The sequence below is a fragment of the Protopterus annectens genome, chromosome 8.part0 (assembly GCF_019279795.1).
Source record: "Protopterus annectens isolate FY-2018-M chromosome 8.part0, PAN1.0, whole genome shotgun sequence".
Lineage (NCBI taxonomy): Eukaryota > Metazoa > Chordata > Ceratodontiformes > Protopteridae > Protopterus > Protopterus annectens.
The window spans coordinates 1285297046-1285323320 of record NC_056741.1 but is presented as its reverse complement, the minus strand read 5'-3'; the positions used below and the strand labels follow the sequence as shown (position 1 = coordinate 1285323320).

General features: G+C 43.3%; 1 protein-coding gene across 1 annotated transcript in view; it reads right to left on the bottom strand.

Moving 5' to 3' along the window:
* The window catches only part of CIC (capicua transcriptional repressor), a 1784113-nt gene that overhangs the window by 532501 nt on the left and 1225337 nt on the right, over positions 1–26275 (bottom strand). Inside the window, exon 8 of the mRNA XM_044080802.1 lies at positions 4485–4696. Within this exon, the coding sequence (XP_043936737.1) occupies positions 4485–4696 (212 nt within the window). The remainder of the gene's footprint in view (positions 1–4484; positions 4697–26275) is intronic.

Below are 26275 nucleotides of genomic sequence, written 5' to 3'. Positions count from 1 at the left end.
CCATCTCTGCTCTACCCATGAGAAAGTTGATGAGCAAGCTTAAACATAGACTGCAAGGTGTCTCATGGTGGACCCTGTGGTGGACACCACTGGAGGCTGTGCCAAAGTTTTAACAGGAGAATCACTCATTGTCTAAAGTACCATGAATGCTGACCTGGGATCAGTTACATCAGTATCAACTAAAGCTGATAGAGGCACCACAAATAAACTCACAACATGGATGAATTCAGGGGGGGAGATGGACACCAAAGATTCAAAGGCTGAGATCTCAGACACAGAGAATGGCACCATCCAAGATGAAGCAGACGACAGTGTCTAAACTCAGCATCAAGCATCTGGCTCCCAAATTCAATCTGTATCAAAGGCTTCTGTGTTGAGTGAATTGGATGACTCAGCCTGGAGTCTGAGGGACAAGTCCCAATCAGTTCTGAGCACACAGACTCCAGAGGGTGACTCAGCTTAAAAACCACCAGATACACAATAAGGAGCCAATAATGGGGAAGAAGGACCAAACTGATCTGCTTGGGCAAAAAAGGGAATGGGATGACCCTCACTTCAAACAGAATCTTAATAAAGGCTCACATCATACATTCTCAGTCAACATCAACAACACTTCTGAAGGACATTATAGATCTTAAAGAGAACATAGAAGATGTTCTCAACAGGAAATGAGGCAGCTTCCTCTCTGAAGAGTGCCTGATTGTAGAAAACTAAGGAAACTTGTCAGTTAATAATGATTATTGGTTCCAGTGGGAGAAATTTCTTTGACTGCAAGCAGCTGGGACTGAATATGCAACTCAGACACCTTTGGTGTAAAAGAGGAAAAGGACTTGCACTTCCTTGGTTCCTGATTTCTGGCTGTTATTTTTCCCCTTCATTTCTTTTGCTTTTCCTTTCTAGGCTTCTCCATTGGTGGATCTGAGGCAGAAGATCCTTAATTATAAGCTTGCTGCAGCAGTCACATACGGATCTACGTGCAAAGGCCTTACATATTGAATAGTCCACTGTAAAATGCTCCAGTCCAAGGCATACAACAGAAAAATTGTGCATGTTCTGGGGTGGAATTTTATGGCCATGTTTAAAGCATTTATAAAAGTTCTTCTTAAGCTTACCCATAACACAAAAAAAATGAATTCATCAAGTACTGATACCCCAAAAGAAAAAAAACAAAACAACAACAGTAATAAGGAAATATATACAATTTCTAATATCTGCTTCTTAAAAAAAATTTTTAATGGCCCTATACCTGAAGAGGAAGAATAAAAGTCTAAACTGACTAAAAAAAGGACTGAAATAACTATATAGGTACATTCCCAAAAGAGATCACAACAACACTAAAATAGTCTTTGAGGCAATAGAAAATGCAAAGAATTGTGTCAAAGGAGCACTTAGCTGCTGTGTGAATTAAGACTAACAAGGATGGTGGGAACACAATCTGGAAAGAAGATAAACCAATCAGATTATGGCAGGAAGAAATTCTTAAAGAAGCTTCTCCATCGACAAATACAGAACTGCTTAAACCCTTAACTGGACAGTTTTTTCCTCTGGAGATAGGACTGTATTTATGACTGTTAAGTTTTTCTAAGTTAGCTGCAGCCAAGATCCAACATTCACGACAGTTATCTTGATTCTTAATCTTTTATTATGCTACACTTACAGATATTAAAGCTGAGGTCATTACTTCTGCTCCAGGTATACATTTTTGTAGACCATCTCAGAAAGATTCAGCATCTCTTACAGAAGAAATTATGTTACACACTTTGCAGTCGTCAGCATATTTGGTCAACCATAACTCATTTCCACTTGCTGCCTGACAAAAATAGTCCAAAAAGAAGTGACCCCCACAACGGGGTGCTCTGACACTACTAGTAGCCCCTACTGGAAAAAGCAGGTAATCCAGTATCTTCACTCAGTGTCTTACTGTGTAATAACTGCCTTACCCATTGATATAAATATAAACAAGACATTTAGCACACCTCATGCATCAATTCTTTTACATGGGACAGTGTTGAATGCCTTAGCAGGGTCAAAATATGCACTATGCATGTCAGCACTGCATCAAGCATTGCTTTTACTGCTTCAGAGAATGCCACAAGATGTAAAAGGCAATATTTCCCCTTAACAAAACTATTTTGTTCCATATCTAACAGAAATAGTTCCCCCACGTCATTCTGGATAAGCACCATTAGGATCCTATGACTTCACATAAAATACTGGCCAGGCTGATTGGTTTAAGATTGTTTGAGTCTGATGTGACCCTCCCTTTATGAATTTATGCTACTACAGCCTGTCAACATGGGTTTAGGATAGATAACATTTAGGTCATTATTCTTGTCAAGGGTTAGATTTCCCTGTAGGAAAACACTGGGTGTGTTACTTGGTCCCATGGAACTTGAGTTTTTAATTTTACTTGAGCCCTTGTCTCTACAATACCATTACATATTTATTTTACTACTGTATCCTGAGCAGACTTATTTAGGTCACTGAGGATAACATTCTAGTCTGTCTTCATTACCATGTCGCACACTACTTCACATTTTCCACTGGTAAAATCTAGGGAAGATGATTTATTTATGCATTAGTTTGATTTCAGTCAGAGGATACAGGTTGTGTTGTCTACAGAGGGTGTAATTAATGGTAGGAAACAAAAACATCCTAGGTTTGTTAACACAGTCTCTAAGGTACCACCAACCCTAGCTGAAGTTCATACTATTTGCCTCAAACCATCCTTAGTTGAATTTCATCCTATTTCTGTCAAGACATTTAGATTAATTTCCTAGATTCTGGCTTTCATGTGTTCTTCTGCAGAGACAGAGAGATCAACTAAGCAAAATGTTTTCTAACACTACTTTTTAGAGTAGATGCTAGTGTAACATTGCTTCTGGAAGCATATATGTTTGGTCATGAAATTCAATAAAACATAATATGGCATCCTTGAATCAACTCTTTCATCATACCTAGCAAGGTAAAACAATTTCACTTCACCCTTTATCAGTTTCTTCTCTCATTAAAGAAAAGAAATGGATAGCCTAAACATGAGACTGAACTACAACTAGTGATTTTCGTTGTACTTGGCTAAAATATCACTATACAGACATTAAAATCAGGTTTTATCGATGCAATAAAAAATGTATCAGTAAAGGGACAATACTGAACAGAATTACAGACTGCCAACCATTCTTAAAGGCACCAGTCTATTTAGCAAACGTCTACCAAATAACAAAGCCGAAAATCCTTTTTTGAGTGACCCAGTATAATAAACCTGCTATTCTTATTTTTGAAATACATTTTATCTTTCTACAAATATAAAATACTATGACAGCCTTGTCAGGTTGGGCAAACAGTCCAAGAATTGTACACGGGATATAAAAGACGAAGTGCAAAGTCATATTTGACAAATCAGCAACAACATGAAAATGACATTGCTAGTTTATGTGGCTGTAAGCATACATCTTTAGGAACTTGGGTGGGTAAACTACTGACAAGCACAGAGCACCCAGATAGTATGGAGTGGCACATGTGAAGACATGCACACTCAGTTACTTTGCAAGTAATCTGTGAGGTTGAACCTTAAGTACTAAAAGCAACTATTGGAACCATTACCTTACTGACAGCAGTACATTACCAGGAAGGAAACAAAACAAATGAAACATGGCACAGGAGGCAGTACTCTCAGTGATGAGTTCCCACAATGTCCCTATTACCACTTTGACTAGAGGGTCAAGAATGTCATAGTTTAGACAGAAACACAGTTTGGGGCAGAGAGTGCACAACAATTAGCAATGTAAACATGCTTGATTATCTTTACTAGAATTAAATCCCAGTGTTGCAGAACACTAGGTACTTCTACTACTTAAACATACAGGAAACTCTCAGTTAATCAGAAATCAAGTAACCAGCACTCTCAAGCAACCGGAAAAAAATGAAGAAATACAGTACAATTTTCATGTGTTGCACTTTCTGTCTCCCCCACAGAAACATTTAGAGTTTTAAAAAGGAAGACAAAAATAATTTCCCTTTCCCCCCATCTTGAAAACAAGTCAAGCCAAACAAATAGTATAGGGTACAGTATTAGTCATGCCTGTGTTTAATAGTAACTCTCAAGCAACCAGAAACTACAGTTATCCGGCATCTACCAATCCCCATGGGTGCCAATTAACTGACAGTTTACTGTATTAGCACGTCATGGTTAAAGAACAGTGGTACTCTGCACTACTCAAAAAAAGTAACTTAATTATTTTCTGCTAAGTTAGAATATGTGCCATTTTCAGTACTGTTCACAAAATATAGCTATTCACATGAATAATGTACAATGAAAGGGCAGACTGTAACCCCAAGTGTGATTTCTGGCAGTACTAGCTTCTTATCTTTTGCTTTAATCTCATTAGCTGTATGAGCTATCACAAAACTGACATACCACCTCATTACTTGTGTAAGTTCATGCAGTACTTTGATGCTAAAGCCTTCCTCTCTGGATCCATTACCTGGGTAAGATCCAACAGACCCTGGTTCTCTCTCTCCATTTTCTCCATGCTGAGCACTGCACTGTGTGAGAAGGCGCGTGGACGTGTCAGCTGACCTGAGGAGGATGCACTATGAGAGAGACCCTCTGTAGAACAGTAGCTTGTAGACTGTAAGCTTAGTTTAGTGTCTGTACCAAGGAGAACATGTGTGGCCTGCATCAGATCAGAAGATACTGAAAGGAAACAAAACGGGAAAGATTATTAGAATGCCAGGTTTAAAAAGAAAGCATACTGTTCATTCTTTCATTGGAGATAATACTGCATTCTAAAAATAAAATTAAAACTTAAGCAAAAAAAAAAGTTATCTTCCATTCCCCCAAGAAAGAAAATTAGCAGTATATCTTTTTAAGAATGTGACTTAAAAAGCACTGCACATTTTCCACAAATAACACTTAAAGACAGTAACTGTTATTTACCACACCACAGCCATGTCATACAGGATGTTATACTTCAGTTAATGCATGTTAACAACAAGGACCAAAGGTACATGCACAAATGCCAGAATCGGTTACATATAAAACAGTGTGATACCTTTCCTTTTTCTACGGTAAACCCTGACAGCTGTAGCGGTGCCCACAAATTCATTTTGGAGCTTACTTGTTTTACCCTCCTGGAAGCAGGAAGAGCCCTATGAGGGTGGATACTGGTAAGGTGATTACTGTCCATGGATTGACTCTCCCTTGTAAACTATGAATCTATCGACATATGACATGAGGCCAAGCTGTTGATTACCATGGATAAAAACAGAAATAACATTAGCCGGTCTTTCAATATCAAGGTCAAAATTGTTCCCATTACTGCATCATCACTCTAATTTATTCCTTAAGCTGCTCTTAAATACTGCTGCCACCTGAACCAAATCCAGCACCAAGACATATACAGTACAGTTTTGTACCTACCATAAATGTAGATGTCCGAGAGGAATGCATCTGCAGTCTTAACAAATGGGTTGTCCTGTCGTCAGGCAGCCCTTCGGTTGGCCGGATTCCAAAGTCTGGGTCTGGCTTCGGCTGGTGTCGCACTCCACCCGACATCATTGCGGCAGTTCTTCGGGTATAAAGGCATCAGCCGACGCCATTTTCCTCAGTCTTTCTTGCCCCAGATGCCAGGTGCCCTCTTGGATGGCTAAATTTGGATAAATGCCAAAGTTTCCAAATAGTAGAGAGCAAACACACAAAATAAACATGTATGTACATATATACAAACAAATACACCATAATAGATCCCCCCCAAGCTAGCTGAAGATTGGTAAGTACCCTAGGAGTACCTCAGAGGGGAAGGAGGGTGGGTAATCCTGACTGCAGATGCATTCCTCTCGGACATCTACATTTATGGTAGGTACAAAACTGTACTAAATCCTTCAAGGATGCATCTGCAGTCTTAACAAATGGGTAGAATACCATAGCTAAACTAGGGGAGGAGGAAATGAGATTAGATTATGGTGTAGTTAGGATCCCTTGCAAAACAGCAGTGGCAAAACCAGCACGGGATCTAGAGTATAGAGGTAGGTTGTAATGCTTGGCAAATGTATGCACGGAGGTCCAAGTGGCAGCCTCTATAATGTCCTTGGTAGCCACTCCTCGTAAGAAAGCTGTGGTAGTGGGTGTAGCCCTTGTGGAGTGAGGCCTGATATTCTCTGGAGTTTTCTTTCCATGGTAGGAGTAACAAAATCTAATGCAATTTCCTATCCATTTGGAGATTGTCTGTTTAGAAATTGGATTTCCTTCTTTTCCTGTTGCATATGCTACCAGAAGCTGGTCAGTTTTTCTATTGTTTTTTGTCCTGTCCAGGTAGTAGCGTAATTGTCTGTGTACATCCGAGGTATGCAAGAGCTTTTCTCCCCTGTTCTGTGGATTGGGGAAGAATGTAGGAAGGTGGATAGCCTGATTTAAAGAGACTCTGGATACCACCTTAGGCATAAATGTAGGATTTGTTCTCATGGACACTCTATCTTGATGGAAGATCAGGAAGGGTTGTACTGCCATTAATGCCTGTAGTTCAGAGACCCTTCTTGCTGAAGTTATTGACAGCAGGAAAGCAGTCTTCCAGGATAAGTATTGCAATTCTGCTGTAGCTGCTGGTTCGAAAGGAGGTAGAGTCAGTTTTTCCAGCACAAAGTTCAAGTCCCATGCTGGCAAGGGAGGTTTCCTGGGAGGTTTTACATTTTTAATTCCCCTCAGAAACTGTCTGAGCAGAGGATGTGAGAAAACAGGAGGATTCAAGCTGTATTCTGCTGAAATAGCTGATGCATGTATTTTGATGGAGGAATAGGACAGGTCTGCATGGAAGAGCTCCGCCAAGTACTCCAGGATGTTGGCTATGTTCGCCAGTGTCACATCTTGCCCTTTTGCAGTACTCCAGATGAGATATATTTTCCATTTTGCTGCATAATTCTTTCTTGTTGAAGGTCTACGAGCCTCCAGGATAATGTCTTTAACCCTTTGGGATAAATTTGGGTTAATTGCTGTTATGTAATGTTCCAGGCAGTCAGCTGCAGAGTTTTTAGGTTTGGATGCAGAATGTTGTAGTTGTTCTGTGTCAGCAGTAATGGGATCAGGGGCAGTGCCCATATTTGTTCCCGGGACATGCTCCTCAGCAGTGGATACCAATGTTGCCTTGGCCAATTTGGGGCTATCAGAATGATCCTCGGACGTTCCTCTTTGATCTTGAGAAGCACCTTGTGCATCAAAGGAAGTGGTGGGAATGCGTATGCTGTCAGGCTTTTCCAACTGAAGGATAGGGAGTCCACCTTCCAAGCAAGTGGGTGGTAAGTCCTTGTGCAGAATTTCTTCAACTGGTGATTGAGTGGGGATGCAAACAAGTCTATTTGTGGTAATCCCCATTCTCCTGTGATGGTTTTGAAAATGTCCGGATGCAGCATCCATTCGTGGGCATCTGTTGTAGTTCTGCTTAATATGTCTGCTAGAATGTTTTCCTTCCTGGTACATAAATTGCCTGTAACTGAATGTTGTAGCTCAGAGCCACATCCCATAGGTCCAGTGCCAGCCGGCATAGAGGGTATGAGTGTGTGCCTCCCTGTTTGTTGATGTACCACATAACTGTGGTGTTGTCTGTCCTTATCATCAACTGGCCTTCTTGGAGAAGAGGTCTGAATGCCTGGATTGCCAATTTTACTGCCATCATTTCTTTTAGATTTATGTGCAGATGCAGCTGGTCTTGAGTCCATAGGCCTTGAATGCACTTGCCCATCATGTGTGCCCCCCAGCCGAGGTCTGAGGCATCTGTCGTGATGGTTTGTCTTGGTTGACTTTTGCAGAAGGGCAGTCCTGTGTTTGCTTGACAGGCCTGAGCCCACCATAAAAACTCTTGCTTCAGGCATGGGATCATTGGAATTTTGGTTTCTAGGCTGTGCTTGTGCTGAGACCACAAATTCTTTAGGTACCACTGTAGCTTTCTCATATGAAGCCTGGCATGAGGGACCAGTATTATGCAGGATGCCATGAAGCCCAGAGCTTGTAGCACTTTCCTTGCAGTTAGATGGCTCTGCTTTGTTAATGTCAAGAAGTAGAGAGGAAGTTGTTCTTTCTTTTCTGCAGTTAGGAATGCCATTTGTTTTGATGTGTCCAGTTCTGCACCCAGAAAGGTTATTCTTTGGGATGGAATCAGCCTTGACTTTTTTGTATTGACTGTATATCCCAGGGCTTGTAGCAGGTAGATGACTCTTTGTAAGTCTTCTGTTAGTTTGTTTTTGTTGTCCGCTTGTATCAGGCAGTCGTCCAGGTAGGGATAGATTTGAATTCCCTGAAGTCTGCAGTGTGCGATTACTGATGCCAGGCATTTCGTGAACACTCTGGGCGCAGTAGATAAGCCAAAGGGCAATGCTGAGAATTGATAATGCTCTGATCCTGCAAGAAATCTGAGGTATCTTCTGCAAATTGGTCTTATGGGGACGTGCAGGTATGCCTCCTTGAGATCTAGAGTTACCAGCCAAGACTCCTTGCCCAGCATGGGAAGAAGCTGCTGTAGAGTCAGCATTTTGAATTTTGGAACAATGAGGAATGTGTTTAAAGCGGACAGGTCTAGAATAGGCCTCCATTTGTTTTCTTTTCTTGGTACCAGAAAGAGCCTGGAGTAAAATCCTTTCCCTTGCTCCAAAAACGGTACCTTTTCCACAGCTCGCATTCTTAATAATTGAGATATTTGTTTTAGAGCTTCTGTTCTTTGTGAAGGTGGTAGGTTTGGCATTCCTCTCTTTCTTGGTAGTGTATGGAAATGGAACCTGTAACCTTTGTCTATAGTCTGCAAAATCCATTTTTCTCTTGTAATGCAGTGCCAGTTTCTTGAAAATAATGTCAGTTTTCCGCCTAAGGGTGCTTCCAGCTGTTCCCTGGTAGGCGGTGCCACCGCCAAGTCACTGTGATTGAGTTGTTGTAGTGGTGGTGGCTGTATCCGTGCCTCGTTGGTTGTTACCCTGCCACTGGCGACCCCTGTAGGCACCCCTGGATTGGTTTCTGCCTCTAGAGCGCCTATTCCTGCCTCTTTGTGCCTTAGAGGAGTCTGGAAAGGACCAATTCTTGGAGGGCCAATTCCTACTAAACCTTGGAGGTTGAACTTGTAAGAAATCCTTTACTGTTTGCACAGATTTTGCTTTCTCTTCCATCTTTTTTAGTACCTGCTGTGCGGGTGCACCAAATAAATTGACCTTGTCCATAGGTGCATCCAAAAGCTTAGATTTGACATGGTCTGGTAATGCCTGTTCTTTCAACCATGCATGCCTCCTGATAACTGTGCCAGTCATGGCTGATCTAAAGGAAGCCTCCAGTGCATCATAGCCACATTTCAAAGAATGGTTACTAACCTGCTGTATGTTATGTAACATTTCTTGAACATACTTTTTATCTAAAGATTCTTCAGAGGACAGCTTTTTAGTTAACTGGTCAAGCATAAACTCTTGATATTGAATCATATGGAATTGGCAGTTCAGTGCTCTAGCTGACAGAGTAGCAGAGGTGTAAACTTTTTTACCCCATCTCTCTAAGGACCTGGATTCCCTTTCAGAGGGGAGGGTTTTTTTAGAAGAAGTAGCTGCTACAGCTTTAGGGCCCTGGGAGATAGTCTCTGGATCTGCAAAAGGGGCCTTATATAGGTGGTGATGAGTGTCCGGGACCCTGTAGTACCTATCGGGCTTAGCAGGATCCGGAGGTAAAGTATCAGGAGCAGTGCAAGCATCATTAAATGCATCATCAACAACAGATAGAACTGGAGGTATAGCTAAAGGCCTATGCTGTGGCAAGTGTAGAAAGGTCCTAAGCCTTTTTCTAGAGTCTGAGAAATCTTGGCCCTGCCACTGAAATTGTTCCCTCATAGCATGCAAGGTTTCCCCAAAGGAAAATTCCTCAGGAGGAGAGGCTGAAGGAAGGGACTCCTCAGCATCAGAGTCTTCGAAAGGAGAATAAGAAGCCTCAGGGAGATCTGTATGATCTGAGTCATCAGAAGAATCATCCGTGGCTACTGGCTCGGGGGGCTCTGCTCTAGGCCTCTTTTCTGGAGGAGGGAGAGAGGCCCTGTCTGGATGAGGCTGGGCTCCACGAATTAAAGAGATGAGATCCTCAGCCAAAGAAAGCATATGGGAGCTGGTGCTGGGCCTGTGAGAGGGGGGCTTGGCAGGCACAGATTTTGATGCTTTGGCTGCTTTAGCCCTGGCAAAGGCCTTAATAGACATAGCTGGAGGAGGCCTAGCAGCTCCACGTGCAGGAGAAGAAATATCTAGGGGAATGGTGTCTGATAAATCCTGTGAAATCGCAACAGAAGGTTGGATCTCAGAAGCCGTTTCTACCAGGATAGAAGAGGCCTCGGTAGAAGGCAAGTTATCGGCTGAAGAGAGAACCGCTTGCTCGGTTTCGGCCGAAACCGAGACACTCGTGGTTTGCTTAACCGCGGTTTCGGCCGAAACCGCGGACCGTGAGTGTCGGTCCTTTTGTTTGCGTTTTTTGGTTATTTGCGTAGTCGGAGGATCCGACGGCATAATGTAGGCAAAATCGGAGCCGAAAATCTGTTCAGCAAAGTCCGAACGGCGTCTAAGCGTCCGTCGGTTAAAAGAAGCACAGGCTAGGCAAGCTGCTACGTCGTGGTCTGGGCCTAAACAATGTATGCAGTAGGAGTGGAAATCTTTATGAGGTATTTGTTTCCCACAAGATAAACAGTTATTAACTTTCTCTGACATCGGCTGAGGCAAGAAAGAGTCCCCAACGGGGTACTTAGCTTTATAGAAGTCTTCGAAGTAGTATTCGGTAGTAGTAATCTCTGGATCTGACCGACCGGCACTTGCGAACAGCTTCTGCTTTGGGCGCCACGCGGCAAGAAAGACTGAGGAAAATGGCGTCGGCTGATGCCTTTATACCCGAAGAACTGCCGCAATGACGTCGGGTGGAGTGCAACACCAGCCGAAGCCAGACCCAGACTTTGGAATCCGGCCGACCGAAGGGCTGCCTGACGACAGGACAACCCATTTGTTAAGACTGCAGATGCATCCTTGAAGGACATCCTGTCCATTACAAAATTTGTCACTGATTTACAGTGTGGAAACACATATCTAACCCTAGTGCCTTGTCACTTTGAATGCCTTTTACCTTCATAAGTATCTGTTTCTCTCAGTCCTTTTAGCCATACCCACAATCTGTTTGTCTCAGTCCTTTTAGCCATACACACACCAGCTTGAGTCCAAGGTATTAAAAAATAAATACAACCTCTACACCTCTTTCCACTTCCTAATAAGTTATCATTAACATGCTTTCTCTCTCTCTCATTCTCTCTGGCATAACCAAAACGTATGCATCTGCTACACAAGTATCCCAATATTTGCCATTCCCTTCTACTTTCCTATGTTGTTGCTAACATTTTTTTTGCACCCGACAAATCAAAAGCCACCTCCTAAAATCCCAGATTCCTGTTACTGTTGCCTTTTCAACCACCATTTTAGGGACTGCAAGTCATACTGTGGTATGATCACAGCCACTCAAAAGTTACAGATATTATTTAATTTGTTAATCACGTAAGTGGGCTGGTTCTATGACCCTTCTGAGCCAAGACCCTGGCACAGAAGCAGTGAAAGCAAGGCATAGCATAGCAGAGTTATACAAATTGCAGATCATATGGAAAAAAAATTCTACCAAAATTTTACAGACTGCACAGAGGCAGTTACAGCTAAACACATCACGACAGAGTCACACAAGCTGGAATCTTATTAGGATACAACAAAGCAGAATTGCAGTCATTACAGTGTTACATCATTAGAGCAATACACTGAATATTATGAGAACATCAGCTGCATTACACTTGTAAATCAATCAAAATAAGAAAAAAATATTTACGTAATCCCAGGTACTGCTTACTTATCTGTTCTACAATGGTGTGGTATGTTTAAGTTTGTTAGTGACATCCATGTGTTTCACATGCTGTGTTAACTGAAGAATACCCATGCTACATTCGTGAAGCATGCACACGCTTTTTTCCACTGATGTGAGAAAGCATCTTTCTAAACTCAGAGCAGCTTTATTAATTTTCTTAGTTTTAGTGTAAGGTGGTTCTAATTTGCTGGCAATATTTTCCTAAAATGTTTTTGACTTGCATGAAGAATAAAAGGGGTCTCTAAAAGGTTAGGGAATTATCTTCTTGTGTATACAGACTATACAGACAGGGCTTGATTGTTTTTTTTTTGGAATGGGACAGTAATTTTCATAGAACAGTTTAAAAGCAAATGCAAAAAGCATATCTCTACTGCACTTATTCCTTTATTTATTTATAAAGAACTAGTTCAGCATGATACTCATCCCTCCTGCTCAAGTCTTGCTTCTTTTAACAATTCCATCGTCATCCAGTACAAAGGGATAAAACCCTGACTGCCAAGTAGATAATCAATGATTGATTAGCTACTCTGGAACTAAAGGCTCTAACTGGGGATGATGGGTGTGAGCAGCCACTGCCAGTTCACCGTTCCTATGGAAAAAAGACTGCTCTTCCTACTGTGCTGGTGACCATAGAAACTGAGTGTGCGTGAGATGCAGATCTCCAAAAAATGATCCGTTACAGCTGAAAAGACATGTTTAAACAAACATTATGTAATGGAACCAGCAATGTGATTACTCCTTCAGTAGAATCAAAAGAAAAAAAGCAGATATGGGATTTCTAATGGTTAGAAATACCTTGAAGCAAGAAAACTCTGATGTCTGCCTAGATGATGGTCCTTCTTAGACTCTGGGGCTAAAAGGAAGTCAATCAGTGGGCAGTGTGAAGAAAGAAAATGTCCAAAAACTTCCCACTTCATCTGTATCCCTGCAGCTGGTGTCTTCTGAATTCCTGCAGGAAGACTGAAGTTCCTCATTATGGTTTGGACCTTCTTACATTCCCCAGTTTCTAAGTACTGCACAACATGAAAGCCCCCTCCTCACCTTCACTGTTGCACTTCTGTTTCAATTATTCCTTGAAACCATATTATTACTGCTACTTTTATCCCTCTAACAATAACTTTACCCTCACCACCCCAATTCTCTTTACAGAGACTTTGGTTTTAATTAAGTTCTGTAGTCCTTCATTCAGCACTTGTTTCCTACCCTATAAATACAAAAAAGTTATGTCTCCTTTCCCACTCGTTAAACTATATGACTATTTCATTCTTTGTCCTAGCAGTACAGAGCATCAGCAAGATCTCTAAGAAAGCTAGTGGGCCTCTACCCCACAAAGAAGTTACCCAGCTATGCTGCCCCCTGCATCATCTCTTCTTTTTGTGTCAGACCATTTGTTCCTGTACACACAACTACACAAGGCTTTTCTCCCCTTTTGCAAGCTACAGTAAGCATGAAAAGTCCTGCCTCTCTTTAACCCCATTATGGCATCATTTACACCTTCATTAACCACTGTACTTTGTTTTTGCTATACATCTGATTATTTTTCATTAGAGAACCGCTGCACTATAACCTCATTTGTATCTCCCAACCCTCTTCTATAATGATTTCTGCAACTCTGTCATTGTCATTCCTCATACTCCTATAGATTACCATCACCCAATCACAGACAGTTTCCACTGAGATCATTCCTTTCAAATGTCCCCACACACTCTCAAACTCCCTTTGACAACAAAAAGTATTGCTGTGTAAGAACTTACCATAACCGTAGATGTCCTTCTCTTCTATATGCTCCTGTATTCATGACATCAGGGAGTTTACTCCAATGAACTCTCAAACGTCTGGCCATTATACAAAAGTTAAATGCTACCGCTATGGTGCATGCAATGTCCTGCTCTCCTTCTCTGATGTCGGTTGTAAATGGACATCGGATATAAAGCACACATCAGCACACATCCATCTCAGAAGTGAATGCCGCCGGAGTCGGCGACTCTTGAGTGGGTACTATAGAAGTCAGGCAAGTGTGAGGGGGAAAGCTGGGTGGGAAACTATGCAGCAGCATATAGAAGAGAATATGCAGCAGCATATACAAGAGAAGGACATCTAAGGTTATGGTAAGTTCTTGCACAACAATATTATGTCCTTCTCTTGATATGCTGCTGTATTCATGACATCAGGGAGAGTGCAAAGGCTCCTGTCCTATGGAAGGGGAGGTGGACCAGAAGCACTTTCCACAAACCCATGGACGATGGCCCTGGCAAATCCTGCCCTGGCTCTAGAAACCAAGTCCAGCTTGTAGTTTCTAGTGAAAGTGTGACCAGAGGACCATGTAGCTGCTTCGAGGATAGCAGCCGTGTCAAATCCTTTAAGGAATGCCCCACAGGAGGACACTGCCCTGGTAGAGTGAGCCCTAACTGGGGCTGGGAGAGACTTACCATGAGTAGTGTAACAGCATGAAATAGTTTTAGATATCCAAGAGGATATGGTTTGCTTGTAAACAGGTTGACCCAGGGCTCTTGGGTGGTAAGAGACAAAAAGCCTGTCAGATTTGCGTAGGGATTTAGTTTTGGCCAAGTAATAACTGAGCTATCTGTGAACATCTAAGGAATGAAGTATCCTCCTGCTTTGTTCTGTGGAGAGGGGAAAAAGGTTGGCAGATTTGTAGTTTGATTTAAAGACAGCCCATTGACCACTTTGGGCATGCAAGAGGAGTTAGTGCGCATGCACACCCTGTCTTTGTGGAAGACAGTGAAGGGGAGGGGGGGTCTGCCATAACGGCCTGGAGTTCCGAGATTCTTCTGGTTGATGTGATGGCCACCAGGGGGATTGTCTTCCAAGTACAGTGTTGGAGGGAGCAGTCTTTGGCTGGTTCGAAATGTTGGAGCATCAATTTCTCCAGAACAAAGTTGAGATCCCAAGGGGGGGGGATGGGTTTCCTTGGGAGTCTGAGATGAAGTGCTCCTCTCAGAAAGAGTTTGACTTCTAACCTGGAAACTAGAGGAGGTACTAAAGGCAAACATGCAGAGACGGCAGACAAATGTATTTTAATGGAGGAATAAGATATTTCAAACTTCATAAGGTCAGACAGATAAGACAAGACCACTGGAGCCTCTACTCTCAGTGGTTGCAGGTTACTTTTTCGACAGCATAATGAAAATCTCTTCCATTTTGACAGGTAGGATTTTCTAGTAGTCGGTTTTCTGGCCTCCTGCAGAACCTGGATCACGTCCCCTGAGTATAGGTGTCTGAAGGGAATCAGCAGCCTATCACCCACAGTGTGAGGTTCAGAGTGGACAGTTGGGGGTGTTCCCTTGTCCTGTGTGAGTAGGTCCATTCGGTGGGGTAACTTGTGGTGACTGCTCTTGGCTAGGTGAAACAGAAGAGGGAACCAGTGCTGCCTTGGCCAATAGGGAGTCACCAGCAAGATTTGAGGCTGTTCCTTCTGAATTTTCAGCAGGACTCTTTGTATGAGAAGGAAGGGGGGGAATGCATAGGCATACATCTCCTTCCAGGAAATCAAGAGAGCATCCACATTCCAAGCCACTGGGTGAGGTATCCTGCAACAGAAGGTCGGGAGCTGTCTGTTCATGGGGGAGGCAAAGAGATCCACATCTGGGATACCCCATCAATGGACCTGGTCCAGAAACACATCCCTGTTCAGCATCCATTCGTGAAACAGGGTCATGGTCCTGCTCAATGAATCTGCCATCACATTTTCTGCAAAAGGGATATAAACTGCTTGGAGAATGATCTGTTTCCCCAGCGAGATTTCCCAAGCCTGCAGTTCTAGTCTGCACAGGAGGTAGGACTTTGTCCCACCCTGCTTGTTGATGTACCACAGCACAGTGGTATTGTCTGCGCACCACCTCAGAGTGCCTGGTAGAAAGTGATCCTGGAAAATTTCTAAGGGCAATATCAGGGCTCTCATTTCCTTGATATTGATGTGCTCCTTCTGCTGGGTGTGGGTCTATGTGCTCCTCACTCTCCAGTTTCTAAGGGTTGCACCCTAGCCTGTGTCTGAGGCATCCATGAAGAGAACCTGGTTGGGAGGGATGGGCTGTAGGGGCAGGCCAGGATTTTTCTGAATATGGGAGATCCACCATTTGAGTTCCCTGGTCAGGCACGGCAGCATGGAAAACATGAATTCCAGTGAGTGCAAGTGTTGTTTCCAGATTGAACTTAGATACCACTGGAACTTCCTCATGTGGAGCCTTGCCAGGGGGACCATGGGGATAGTTAAGGCCATAAACCCTACGATTCTGAAGAATTCATTGGCCAAGATGACTTTGTGGGGAAGAACTCCCTCAAAATAAGATGTGAGCATCACAATCTTGTCTGGAGGTAGGCAAGCCATCATTTCCCATGTCAGAATTCGACATCCTAGGAAAACTTGATCTTGGGAAGGTATCAGGGAGCATTTTTTGAGGTTTACGGTAAATCCTAGACCTGATAGTAGGGAGATGGTGAAGCTCAGGTGTTGTAGGGCTGTGGAACTTGAGGGAGCATGGAGCAGGATGTCATCTAAGTAAGGGAAAAGCTGTATTCACTTTGATTGGGAGAATACCATTACTGGAGCCAAACATTCTGTAAATACCCTTGGTGCTATAGAAAGAGCAAAGGGTAAAAGCACAGAAAGTACAGTTGTGTACCTACCATAAATGTAGATGTTCGAGTATATTCACTGTTGCAGTCATTACTCTTGGGTTATCCTGCTGGCAGGCTACTCTCAGTCGGCCAGAATTCCAAAGTCTAGGTCCGGCGTCGGTTGCTGTCGCCTCTTCCCTGACGTCAGTGCGCCAGAGGTATAAAAGATGCAGCCGACGTCATTTTCTTCAGTTTTTCTTGCCCCAGATGTCATGTGCCCCAAATAGGTAGGCTGAAAAATATACCAATAAGAAATGCATGCATAAAAATAACATTTCCTTCATCTACAACCAAATACACCAAATGTATAGGATAGAGAAGTGCAGATAAGTCCCAGAAAAGAGAAGGGGGATGGAGGGTGGGTAACCCAGACTGCAACAGTGAATACACTCGAACATCTACATTTATGGTAGGTACACAACTGTACTATGTTCATGATGTTTCACTGTTGCAGTCATTACTCTTGGGTAGAATCCCAAAGCTGAGGATGGGTGGCTGGGCTAAACAGGATTAGGAGAGGCTATGAGGCCCTGCAGAACTGCAGTGGCGAAGCCTGCTCTGGACTTAAGAGTAGAGAGGCAAGTGGTAGTGCTTTGTAAAGGTGTGCACTGAACTCCAAGTTGCAGCCTCTAAGATATCTTTGGTTGGTACTCCCCTGAGGAAGGCTGCTGAAGTATCGACAATAATCTTAACTATGATTGTCACATCAACAACACAATAAAAGTAGTTAATAAAAAGATTGGATCCCTGTACAGAATCAAACCCTTCCTTACACCTGAAGCCCGGACCACCTTAGCACAATCTCACCTTATCTCTACCCTTCTATATGCTTCCCCTATTTTCACTAACCTCTCTAAATGTAACCTTAAGAAACTAGCTACATCTTACCATAATATTGCTCGATTTGCTACAGGATCCCAGTTTAGAACTCATCACTGTCTAAACTTAAAGGAACTAGGCTGGCTTGAACTTCCAAACAAACTCAGCTATCAACGGTTCTTAATAGCTCACAAAATTCTATATCAACCATCTAAAACACCTATACTCAGAAATCTCTTGACTCCCTACAACAACCTAAAACAACTTCGTTCTTCAGACAAACTACTAGTTAATACTACCAAACCCATTAATTCTGCAGGTTATAGCCTTTTTTCCAACTTAGTTGGCAAAATATGGAACAACCTTCCATCAAATATCTCCTCTTTGCCGACACTTCCACTCTTTAAAAAACAACTTGAAATTCATCTCAATAAACACTGGCTTTGCTCCTGTACCATCCCTGACTAACCTTCCTTCTTCCTTTCCTCTACCTCAATACCTCCTTCTCTACTACAGTATCCTGACTGACTTCATTTGACATCATATCTTTGTAGATATAACTAATCTCATATATAATAATTATATAAAAAAAAAAAAAAAAAAAAAAAACTTTTCAAGAGAATTTATGATCTTGTTATGGATTTTTTACTCCTACATGTGTATTCCTTTTACTAAAATCTTCATATCTTGTATGCTTAATGCTTTTATTTGTTATGTATTTGTATTCTCTAATCTTGTTTTAACCATTGGAGCTTTTCTCCCCGGGCCTTCACTGAAAATGGACATATATCCAGCTGGACTAGCCCGGTCAACAAATGTAAAATAAATAAATAAAATAAAATGGCTGCTGCTCTGGTGGAATGAGGCCTAATGCCCTTAGGCACTGACTTGCCATGTTGAAAATAGCAGAAACGGATGCAATGGCCTATCCATTTAGAAATAGTCTGTTTTGAGATAGCCTTTCCTTGTGATCCTGCAGCATATGACACTAAAAGTTGCTCAGTCTTTCTGAAAGCTTTAGTTCTGTCCAAGTAGAAGCGCAACTGCTGTGTATGTCCAAAGAATGCAGAATTTTCTCACCTTTGTTCTCTGGATTTGGGTAAAAGGTAGGCAAGTGAATGGTTTGGTTGAGGGCCACACTGGACACCACCTTAGGCATAAATGTAGGGTTTGTCCTCAGAGAAACCCTGTCTGGATGAAAAATGATGAAAGGTTCCACAGCCATAAGTACTTGTAACTCCGAGACTTGCCTTGCAGAGGTTATTGCTAGGAGCAGAGCTGTTTTCCAGGATAAGAATTTTATATCTGCTGTCGATGCTGGCTCAAAAGGAGGCAGTGTGAGTTTTTCCAAAACATAATTGAGGTCCCAGGCCAGAACTGGTGCTCTCCTTGGAGGCCTAATGTTTTTGGCCCCTCTGAGGTACTGCCTTATTAAAGGATGAGAAAAGATAGGTGGTTCCGTACTGTAATGTGCTGAAATGGCAGAGGCATGAATCTTAACTGATGAGAAAGAAAGGCCTTTGTTCAGCATCTCAGTTAGGTATTGTAAAATCTGAGGAATATTTGGTACCGACGTGTCAATGCCTTGTTCCTGGATTCAAGCACAGAATCTCTTCCATTTTTCTGCATAAGATTTTCTGGTACTAGGCCTCCTGGCCTCCAAGATAACATCCATAAAGTACAGTTTTGTACCTACCATAAATGTAGATGTCCGAACTGGATAGCATCTGCAGTCATAACAACTGGGTTGTCCTGTCGTCAGGCAGCCCTTCAGTCGGCCGGATTCCAAAGTCCGGGTCCGGCTTCGGCTGATGTCGCACTTCACCCGGCGTCATCTCTGTTGGTCTTCGGGTATAAAGGCATCAGCCGGCGCCATTTTCCTCAGTGTTTCTTGCCCCAGATGCCAGTAGCCCTCTTGAAGGCTAAAATTTGGATAGATGCCAATGTTTCCAAAAAGATAGAGGTAAACACAAAAATAAGCATGTATGTACATATATACAAACAAATACACCATAAAAGACTCCCCCCCACCAGCTAGCTATTAGGAGGGTAAACACCCTAGGAGTACCACAGAGGGAAGGAGGAGGGTAATCCTGACTGCAGATGCTATCCAGTTCGGACATCTACATTTATGGTAGGTACAAAACTGTACTATGTCCTTCATGGATGCATCTGCAGTCATAACAACTGGGTAGAATACCATAGCCAACTAGGGGAGGAGGATAAAAGTAGATTATGGTGTGTTTAGGATCCCTTGCAGAACAGCAGTGGCAAACCCTGCTCGGGATCTGGAATATAGAGGCAAATTATAATGCTTGGCAAATGTATGCACGGAGGTCCAAGTAGCCGCCTCAATAATATCTTTGGTTGCCACTCCTCGTAAGAAGGCTGTGGTAGTGGCTGTTGCCCTTGTAGAATGAGGTCTTATGTTCTGTGGAATTGGTTTTCCATGGAAGGAGTAACAGAATCGTATGCAATTTCCTATCCATTTGGAGATTGTCTGTTTGGAAATAGCTTTTCCTTCCCTTCCTGTTGCATAGGCTACAAAAGTTGGTCAGTCTTTCTGCTACTTTTGTTCTGTCCAAGTAGTAGCGTAGCTGTCTATGTACATCCAAGGTATGCAGTATTCTTTCCCTCTGTTTTGTGGGTTGGGAAAGAAGGTAGGTAGGTGGATTGCCTGGTTTAAAGACACTCTGGATACCACCTTAGGCATAAATGTAGGATTAGTCCTCATGGACACTCTATCTTGGTGGAAGATTAGGAAGGGTTGCACTGCCATTAAGGCCTGTAGTTCTGAAACCCTCCTTGCTGAAGTAATTGCCAGTAGGAAAGCAGTTTTCCATGACAGGTGTTGTAGGTCTGCTGTTGCTGCTGGTTCAAAGGGTGATAGTGTCAACTTTTCTAGCACAAAGTTTAAGTCCCAAGCTGGTAATGGTGGTTTCCTTGGAGGTTTTACATTCTTGATTCCTCTGAGGAACTGCCTGAGCAAAGGGTGCGAAAAAACAGGTGGATCAAAGCTGTATTCTGCTGAAATAGCTGATGCATGTATCTTGATGGAGGAGTAGGACAGGCCTGAGTGAAGAAGTTCGGCCAGATACTCCAGAATGTTAGGCATATCTATGTTTGACACATCTTTTCCTCTTTCAGTACTCCAAATGACAAACCTTTTCCATTTTCCAGCATAGTTCCTTCTTGTTGAAGGTCTGCGTGCTTCAAGGATAATGTCTTTAACTCTTTGGGAAAGTTCTGGATTAGCTGCTGCTATGTGATGTTCCATGCAGTCAGTTGCAACGTTTTTAGGTTTGGATGTATGATGCTGTAGTTGTTCTGAGTTAACATCAAAGGCATCAGGGTATTGGCCACATATTGTTCGAGACATGCTCCTCAGCAGTGGGTACCAGTGTTGTCTTGGCCAGTTTGGAGCTATCAGGATTATCCTTGGGCGTTCTTCCTTGATTTTTAGTAGTACTTTGTGTATCAAGGGAAGAGGTGGGAATGCATATGCTGTTAGGCCTTTCCAGCTGAAGGAGAGCGAATCCACTTTCCATGCTAGTGGGTGGAATGTCCTTGTGCAGAATTTTTGAGCTGGTGATTGAGAGGTGATGCGAATAGATCTATCTGAGGCATTCCCCATTTCTTTGAGATGGTCTTGAAGATGTCCGGGTGCAGCTTCCATTCGTGGGCATCCGATGTGGTTCTGCTTAATATGTCTGCTAGAGTATTTTCTTTTCGGTACAAATATTGCCTGTAACTGGATGTTGTAGCTGAGTGCCAGGGTCCACAGCTCCAAAGTCATTCTGCATAGGGGGTATGAATGAGTGCCTCCCTGTTTGTTGATGTACCACATGACTGTGGTGTTGTCTGTCCTTATCATCAACTGGCCCTCTTTGAGAAATGGTCTGAACTTTTGGATTGCCAGTTTTACTGCCAGCATTTCTTTTAGGTTGATGTGCAGGTGAAGTTGATCCTGTGTCCACAATCCTTGCACGCATTTGTCCAGCATGTGGGCCCCCCATCCTAGGTCTGAAGCGTCTGTTGTGATGGTCTGGCTTGCTTGACATCTGCGAAAGGGTAGGCCTGGGTTTGACTGGCATGCCTGAGCCCACCATAGGAACTCCTGTTTTAAGCATGGAATTAGTGGAATTTCTGTTTCTAGCCTGTGTCTGTGTTGGGACCATAAATTCTTTAGGTACCACTGTAGTTTTCTCATATGTAGTCTGGCAAATGGGACCAAGATTATGCATGATGCCATGAAGCCAAAGGCCTGCAGTACTTTTCTTGCTGTTAACTTGTTCAGTTTTGTTAGTGCCAAGAAGTAAAGAGGAGTTCTTTTGTTTTTCTGTAGTTAGGAATGCCATTTGTTTTACTGTGTCCAATTCAGCCCAAGAATGTCCTTGTTTGGGATGGTATCAGCCTTGACTTTTGTAAATTGACTGTGTATCCCAGTGCTTGTAGCAAGTAAATGACCCTTTGTAAATCTGTTGTCAGCTTGCTTTTGTTGTCCCCTTGTAGCAGGCAGTCGTCCAGGTATGGGTAAATTTGAATTCCCTGTAGTCTGCAATGGGCGATTACTGATGCCAGGCATTTTGTGAATACTCTGGGCAGTAGATAAGCCAAAGGGCAATGCTGAGAATTGATAGTGCTCTGATCCTGCAAGAAATCTGAGGTATCTTCTGCAGATTGGTCGAATGGGGACGTGCAGGTATGCCTCCTTGAGATCTAGAGTTACCAGCCAACACTCCTTGCCCAGCATGGGAAGAAGTTGCTGTAGGGTCAGCATTTTGAATTTTGGGACAATGATGTATGTATTTAAGGTGGACAGGTCGAGAATTGGTCTCCAACTTTTTCCTTTCTTGGAACTAGGAATAGTCTGGAGTAGAACCCTTTCCTTGCTCTGCTGTTGGCACTCTTTCCACAGCTCTCATGTTTGCTAACTCCATTATCTGTTGTAGAGCCTCTGTTTTTTTGATTTGGAGGTAGATTTGGCATTCCTCTTTTGACTGGTAAAGTGTGGAAGTGGAACCGGTAACCTTGATCTATGGTTTGTAAAATCCACTTGTCTTTTGTTATGTAGTGCCAGTTCTTTGAAAATAAGGTTAACTTTCCGCCTAGAGGAGCTGCTATTTGTTCCCTGGTAGGCGGATTTAGGGTTAAGTCACTGTGGTTGTGTTGATGTAGTGGCAGTGGTTGTGTCTGTGCCTCTGTTGTTACCTTGCCACTGTCGTCCTCTGTAGGCACCTCCTCTGGATTGGTTTCTGCCTCTGGAGCGTCTATTCCTGCCCCTTTGAGATCTTGCGGAGTCAGGAAAGGACCAATTTTTGGCAGGCCAGTTCCTGCTAAACCTTGGGGGTTGAACCTGCAAGAAATCTTTAACCGTTTGAACAGATTTTGCCTTTTCTTCCATTTTCTTCATAACCTGCTGGGCAGGTGTACCAAACAAACTTGTCTTATCCATAGGAGCATCTAGCAACTTAGCTTTAACATGATCCGGTAAAGCTTGCTCCTTTAGCCATGCATGCCTTCTTATCACTGTGCCAGTCATGGCTGATCTAAATGAAGCCTCCAGTGCATCATAGCCACATTTTAAGGAATGGTTACTAACCTGTTGTATGTTATTTACCATTTCTAATACATATTTCTTATCAAGAGATTCATCAGTGGTTAGCTTTTTAGTTAACTGATCAAGCATAAACTCTTGGTATTGTATCATGTGAAACTGACAGTTTAAAGCTCTAGCTGAGAGAGTAGCTGAAGTGTAGACCTTTTACCCCATCTGTCTAATGACCTTGCTTCCCTTTCAGAAGGAATAGGGTTTTTAGCTATGGTCGGCTACTGCCTTGGGACCCTGGGATATAGTTTGGGTCTGCAAGTGGGGCCTTGTAAAGGTGGTGATGAGTATCTGGCACCCTGTAAAATCTGTCTGGTTTGGCAGGGGCTGGGGGTAAAGAATCTGGAGCGGAGCAGACATCATTGAAAGCATCATCCACCACAGAGAGAACAGGAGGTATAGCTAAGGGCCTGTGCTGTGGAAGGTGCAGAAAGGTCCTAAGTCTTTTTCTGGAGTCTGAAAAATCCTGTTGCTGCCATTGGAACTGCTCTCGCATGGCATGTAAGGTTTCCCCAAAGGAGAATTCTTCTAGTGGGGAAGCAGCTGGAATGGATTCTTCAGCATCAGAATCTTCAAAATTGGAGAAAGGAGCCTCTGGCTGGTCAGTTATGTCTGATTCATCAGCAGAATCATCAGACACTGGCTCAGGGGGCTCTGCCCTAGGTCTCTTCTCTGGGAGCTGAGAGGCCCTGTCTGGGTGAGATTGAGATCCTCTAATTAAAGAAATTAAATCTTCTGCCAAAGTAAGCATTTGAGAACTGGAAGAGGGCCTGGTTGTGGGGGGTTTAACAGTCACTGCTTTAGTAGTCTTGGCTGCTTTAGCCCTGGCGAAGGCCTTAATGGACATGGCTGCTGGAGGCCTAGCAGCACCACGTGCTGGGGTAGAGACATCCAAGGGAATGGTGTCTGATAAGTCAGTGGCAACCACCGTAGTGGATAAAATTTCTGAGGCCGATTCAAGAGTGGTAGCAGGGGCCTCAGTTGTAGAGATAGATTCGGCTGTACTTTGATCAGTTTTCTCGGTTTCGGCCGAAACCGAGACACTCGCGGTTTGCTTAACCATGGTTTCGGCTGAAACCGCGGACCGCGAGTGTCGGTCTTTATCTTTGCGTTTTTTGGCAGATTGGGTAGTCGGAGGATCCGGCGGCATAATGTCAAAATCAGAACCGAAAAACTGTTCTGCAAACTCCGACCGGCCTAAGCGTTCGTCGGTTGAAAGAAGCACAGGCGAACAGGCTGCTACGTCGTGGGCTGGGCCTAAACAAGGCAGACAATAAGAGTGGAAATCTTTATGAGGTATTTGTTTCCCACAGGTTAAACAATTATTAACTTTTTCTGACATCGGCTGAGGCAAGAAAGAGTCCCCAACGGGTACTTAGCTTTAGAAGTCTTGAGTAGTATTCGTAGAAGTAATCTCTGGATCCGACCGACTGGCACTTGCGAACAGCTTCTGCTTGAGCCAGCGGCAAGAAAGACTGAGGAAAATGGCGTCGGCTGATGCCTTTATACCCGAAGACCAACAGAGATGACGTCGGGTGAAGTCCGACATCAGCCGAAGCCGGACCCGGACTTTGGAATCCGGCCGACTGAAGGGCTGCCTGACGACAGGACAACCCAGTTGTTATGACTGCAGATGCATCCATGAAGGACATCAGCTTTTGAAACAAGAGTGTTCTGAATGGCTACATTATCTGCCATGCTGCCAGATTTAAGGTCCTGAGTTGGCTGTGCAGGATCCGATTGTTTTGTTGGGTCAGCAAGTGAGACGTTTGAGGCAATATCCATGCTGGACCTTGAGTCAAGCTCTTTAGGATTGGGTACCAGTGCTGGTGTGGCCAGTCTGGTGCAATCAGTATAATTTTCGGCTTCTCTTGTCTGACCTTTAGGAGTACTCTGGGAAGGAGAGGCAGTGGGGGAAAAGCATATACTGTTAGATTTTTCCAGCTGAAGGATAGGGCGTCCACTTTTCATGCTTGCTTGTGATAAATCCTTGTGCAAAATCTCTGCAATTGACAGTTGTGAGGGGAGGCAAATAGATCTATGTCTGGGCATCCCCATTTCCTTATTATCATGCTGAAGACTTGTGGATCTAGTTTCCATTCGTGGGGATCCATGAGGTTTCTGCTTAGTTCGTCTGCCAGAGTATTTGTTTTTCCTGGCAGGAATTGCGCTTGCAGGTGAACTTGAAAAGCCAATGCTGTGTCCCATAAGGTCATTGCTTGTCTGCAGAGGGGGTAAGAATGTGTACCTCCCTGCTTGTTTATGTACCACATGACCGGAGTGTTGTCTGTCTTTATCAGTAACTGTCCTGGATGAAGCAGGTCCTTGAAAGCTGTCAGGGCATTTTGAACAGCTAGCATCTCTTTTTGATTGATGTGAAGATGCATCTGGTTTGCAGGCCATGTGCCCTGAATACATTTTCCTGCCATATGGGCCCCCCAGGCATAATCTGATGCATCCGTTGTCAGTGTCTGTCTGGCTGTGGGTAAACTGAAACTCCTGTTGTAGACAGGGAATGAGTGCAATTACTGTCTCCAGGCTGTGGCAATGCTGAGTCCAAACAATTTAACACTTTTCAGATACCATTGTAGTTTCCTCATATGCAGTCTGGCATATGGAATTAGTAGAATGCAGGATGCCATGAAACCCAAGGCCTGCAGGATTTTCCTTGTAGATAAGTGGGTTTTTGTTGCCAGTTTCTTGAAGTAAGTAGTCAGTTGTTTTTGCTTGACTGGCGTGAGATAAGCCATCTGGGCAGTTGTATTTAAGCTTGCACCCAGGAATATTATCTCTTGAGAGGGCACTAGTTTTTATTTCTTTTCGTTTACTGTGTACCCTAGGCCAATTAGTAATCTTTTTACAAACACCAGATGCTTTAGAAGAGTGTCTTTGTTCTCTGCTTGAATTAGGCAGTCGTCCAAGTAGGGATATATTTGAATTCCTTTTTGTCTGCAAAATGCAATTACTGGTGCCAGGCATTTTGTGAAGACCCTGGGCGCAGTAGATAAGCCAAATGGCAGTGCAGATAATTGGTAATGCATTGAGCCAGCTATGAATCTGAGGTATCTTCTGCAAGATTGTCTGATTGGGACATGCAGGTATGCCTCTGTTAGGTCCAAAGTTACGAGCCAAGCCCTCTTGCCCAGTATGGGCAGTAGCTGCTGTTGAGTGAGCATCTTGAATTTTGGAACTTCCAGAAACGTATTTAGTATAGACAGGTCCAGAATTGGTCTCCAGGTTTTGTCCTTCCTGGGTACTAAGAAAAGTCTGGAGTAAAATCCTTGCCCCTGCTCTTGTTGTGGTACTTGCTGAATGGCCCT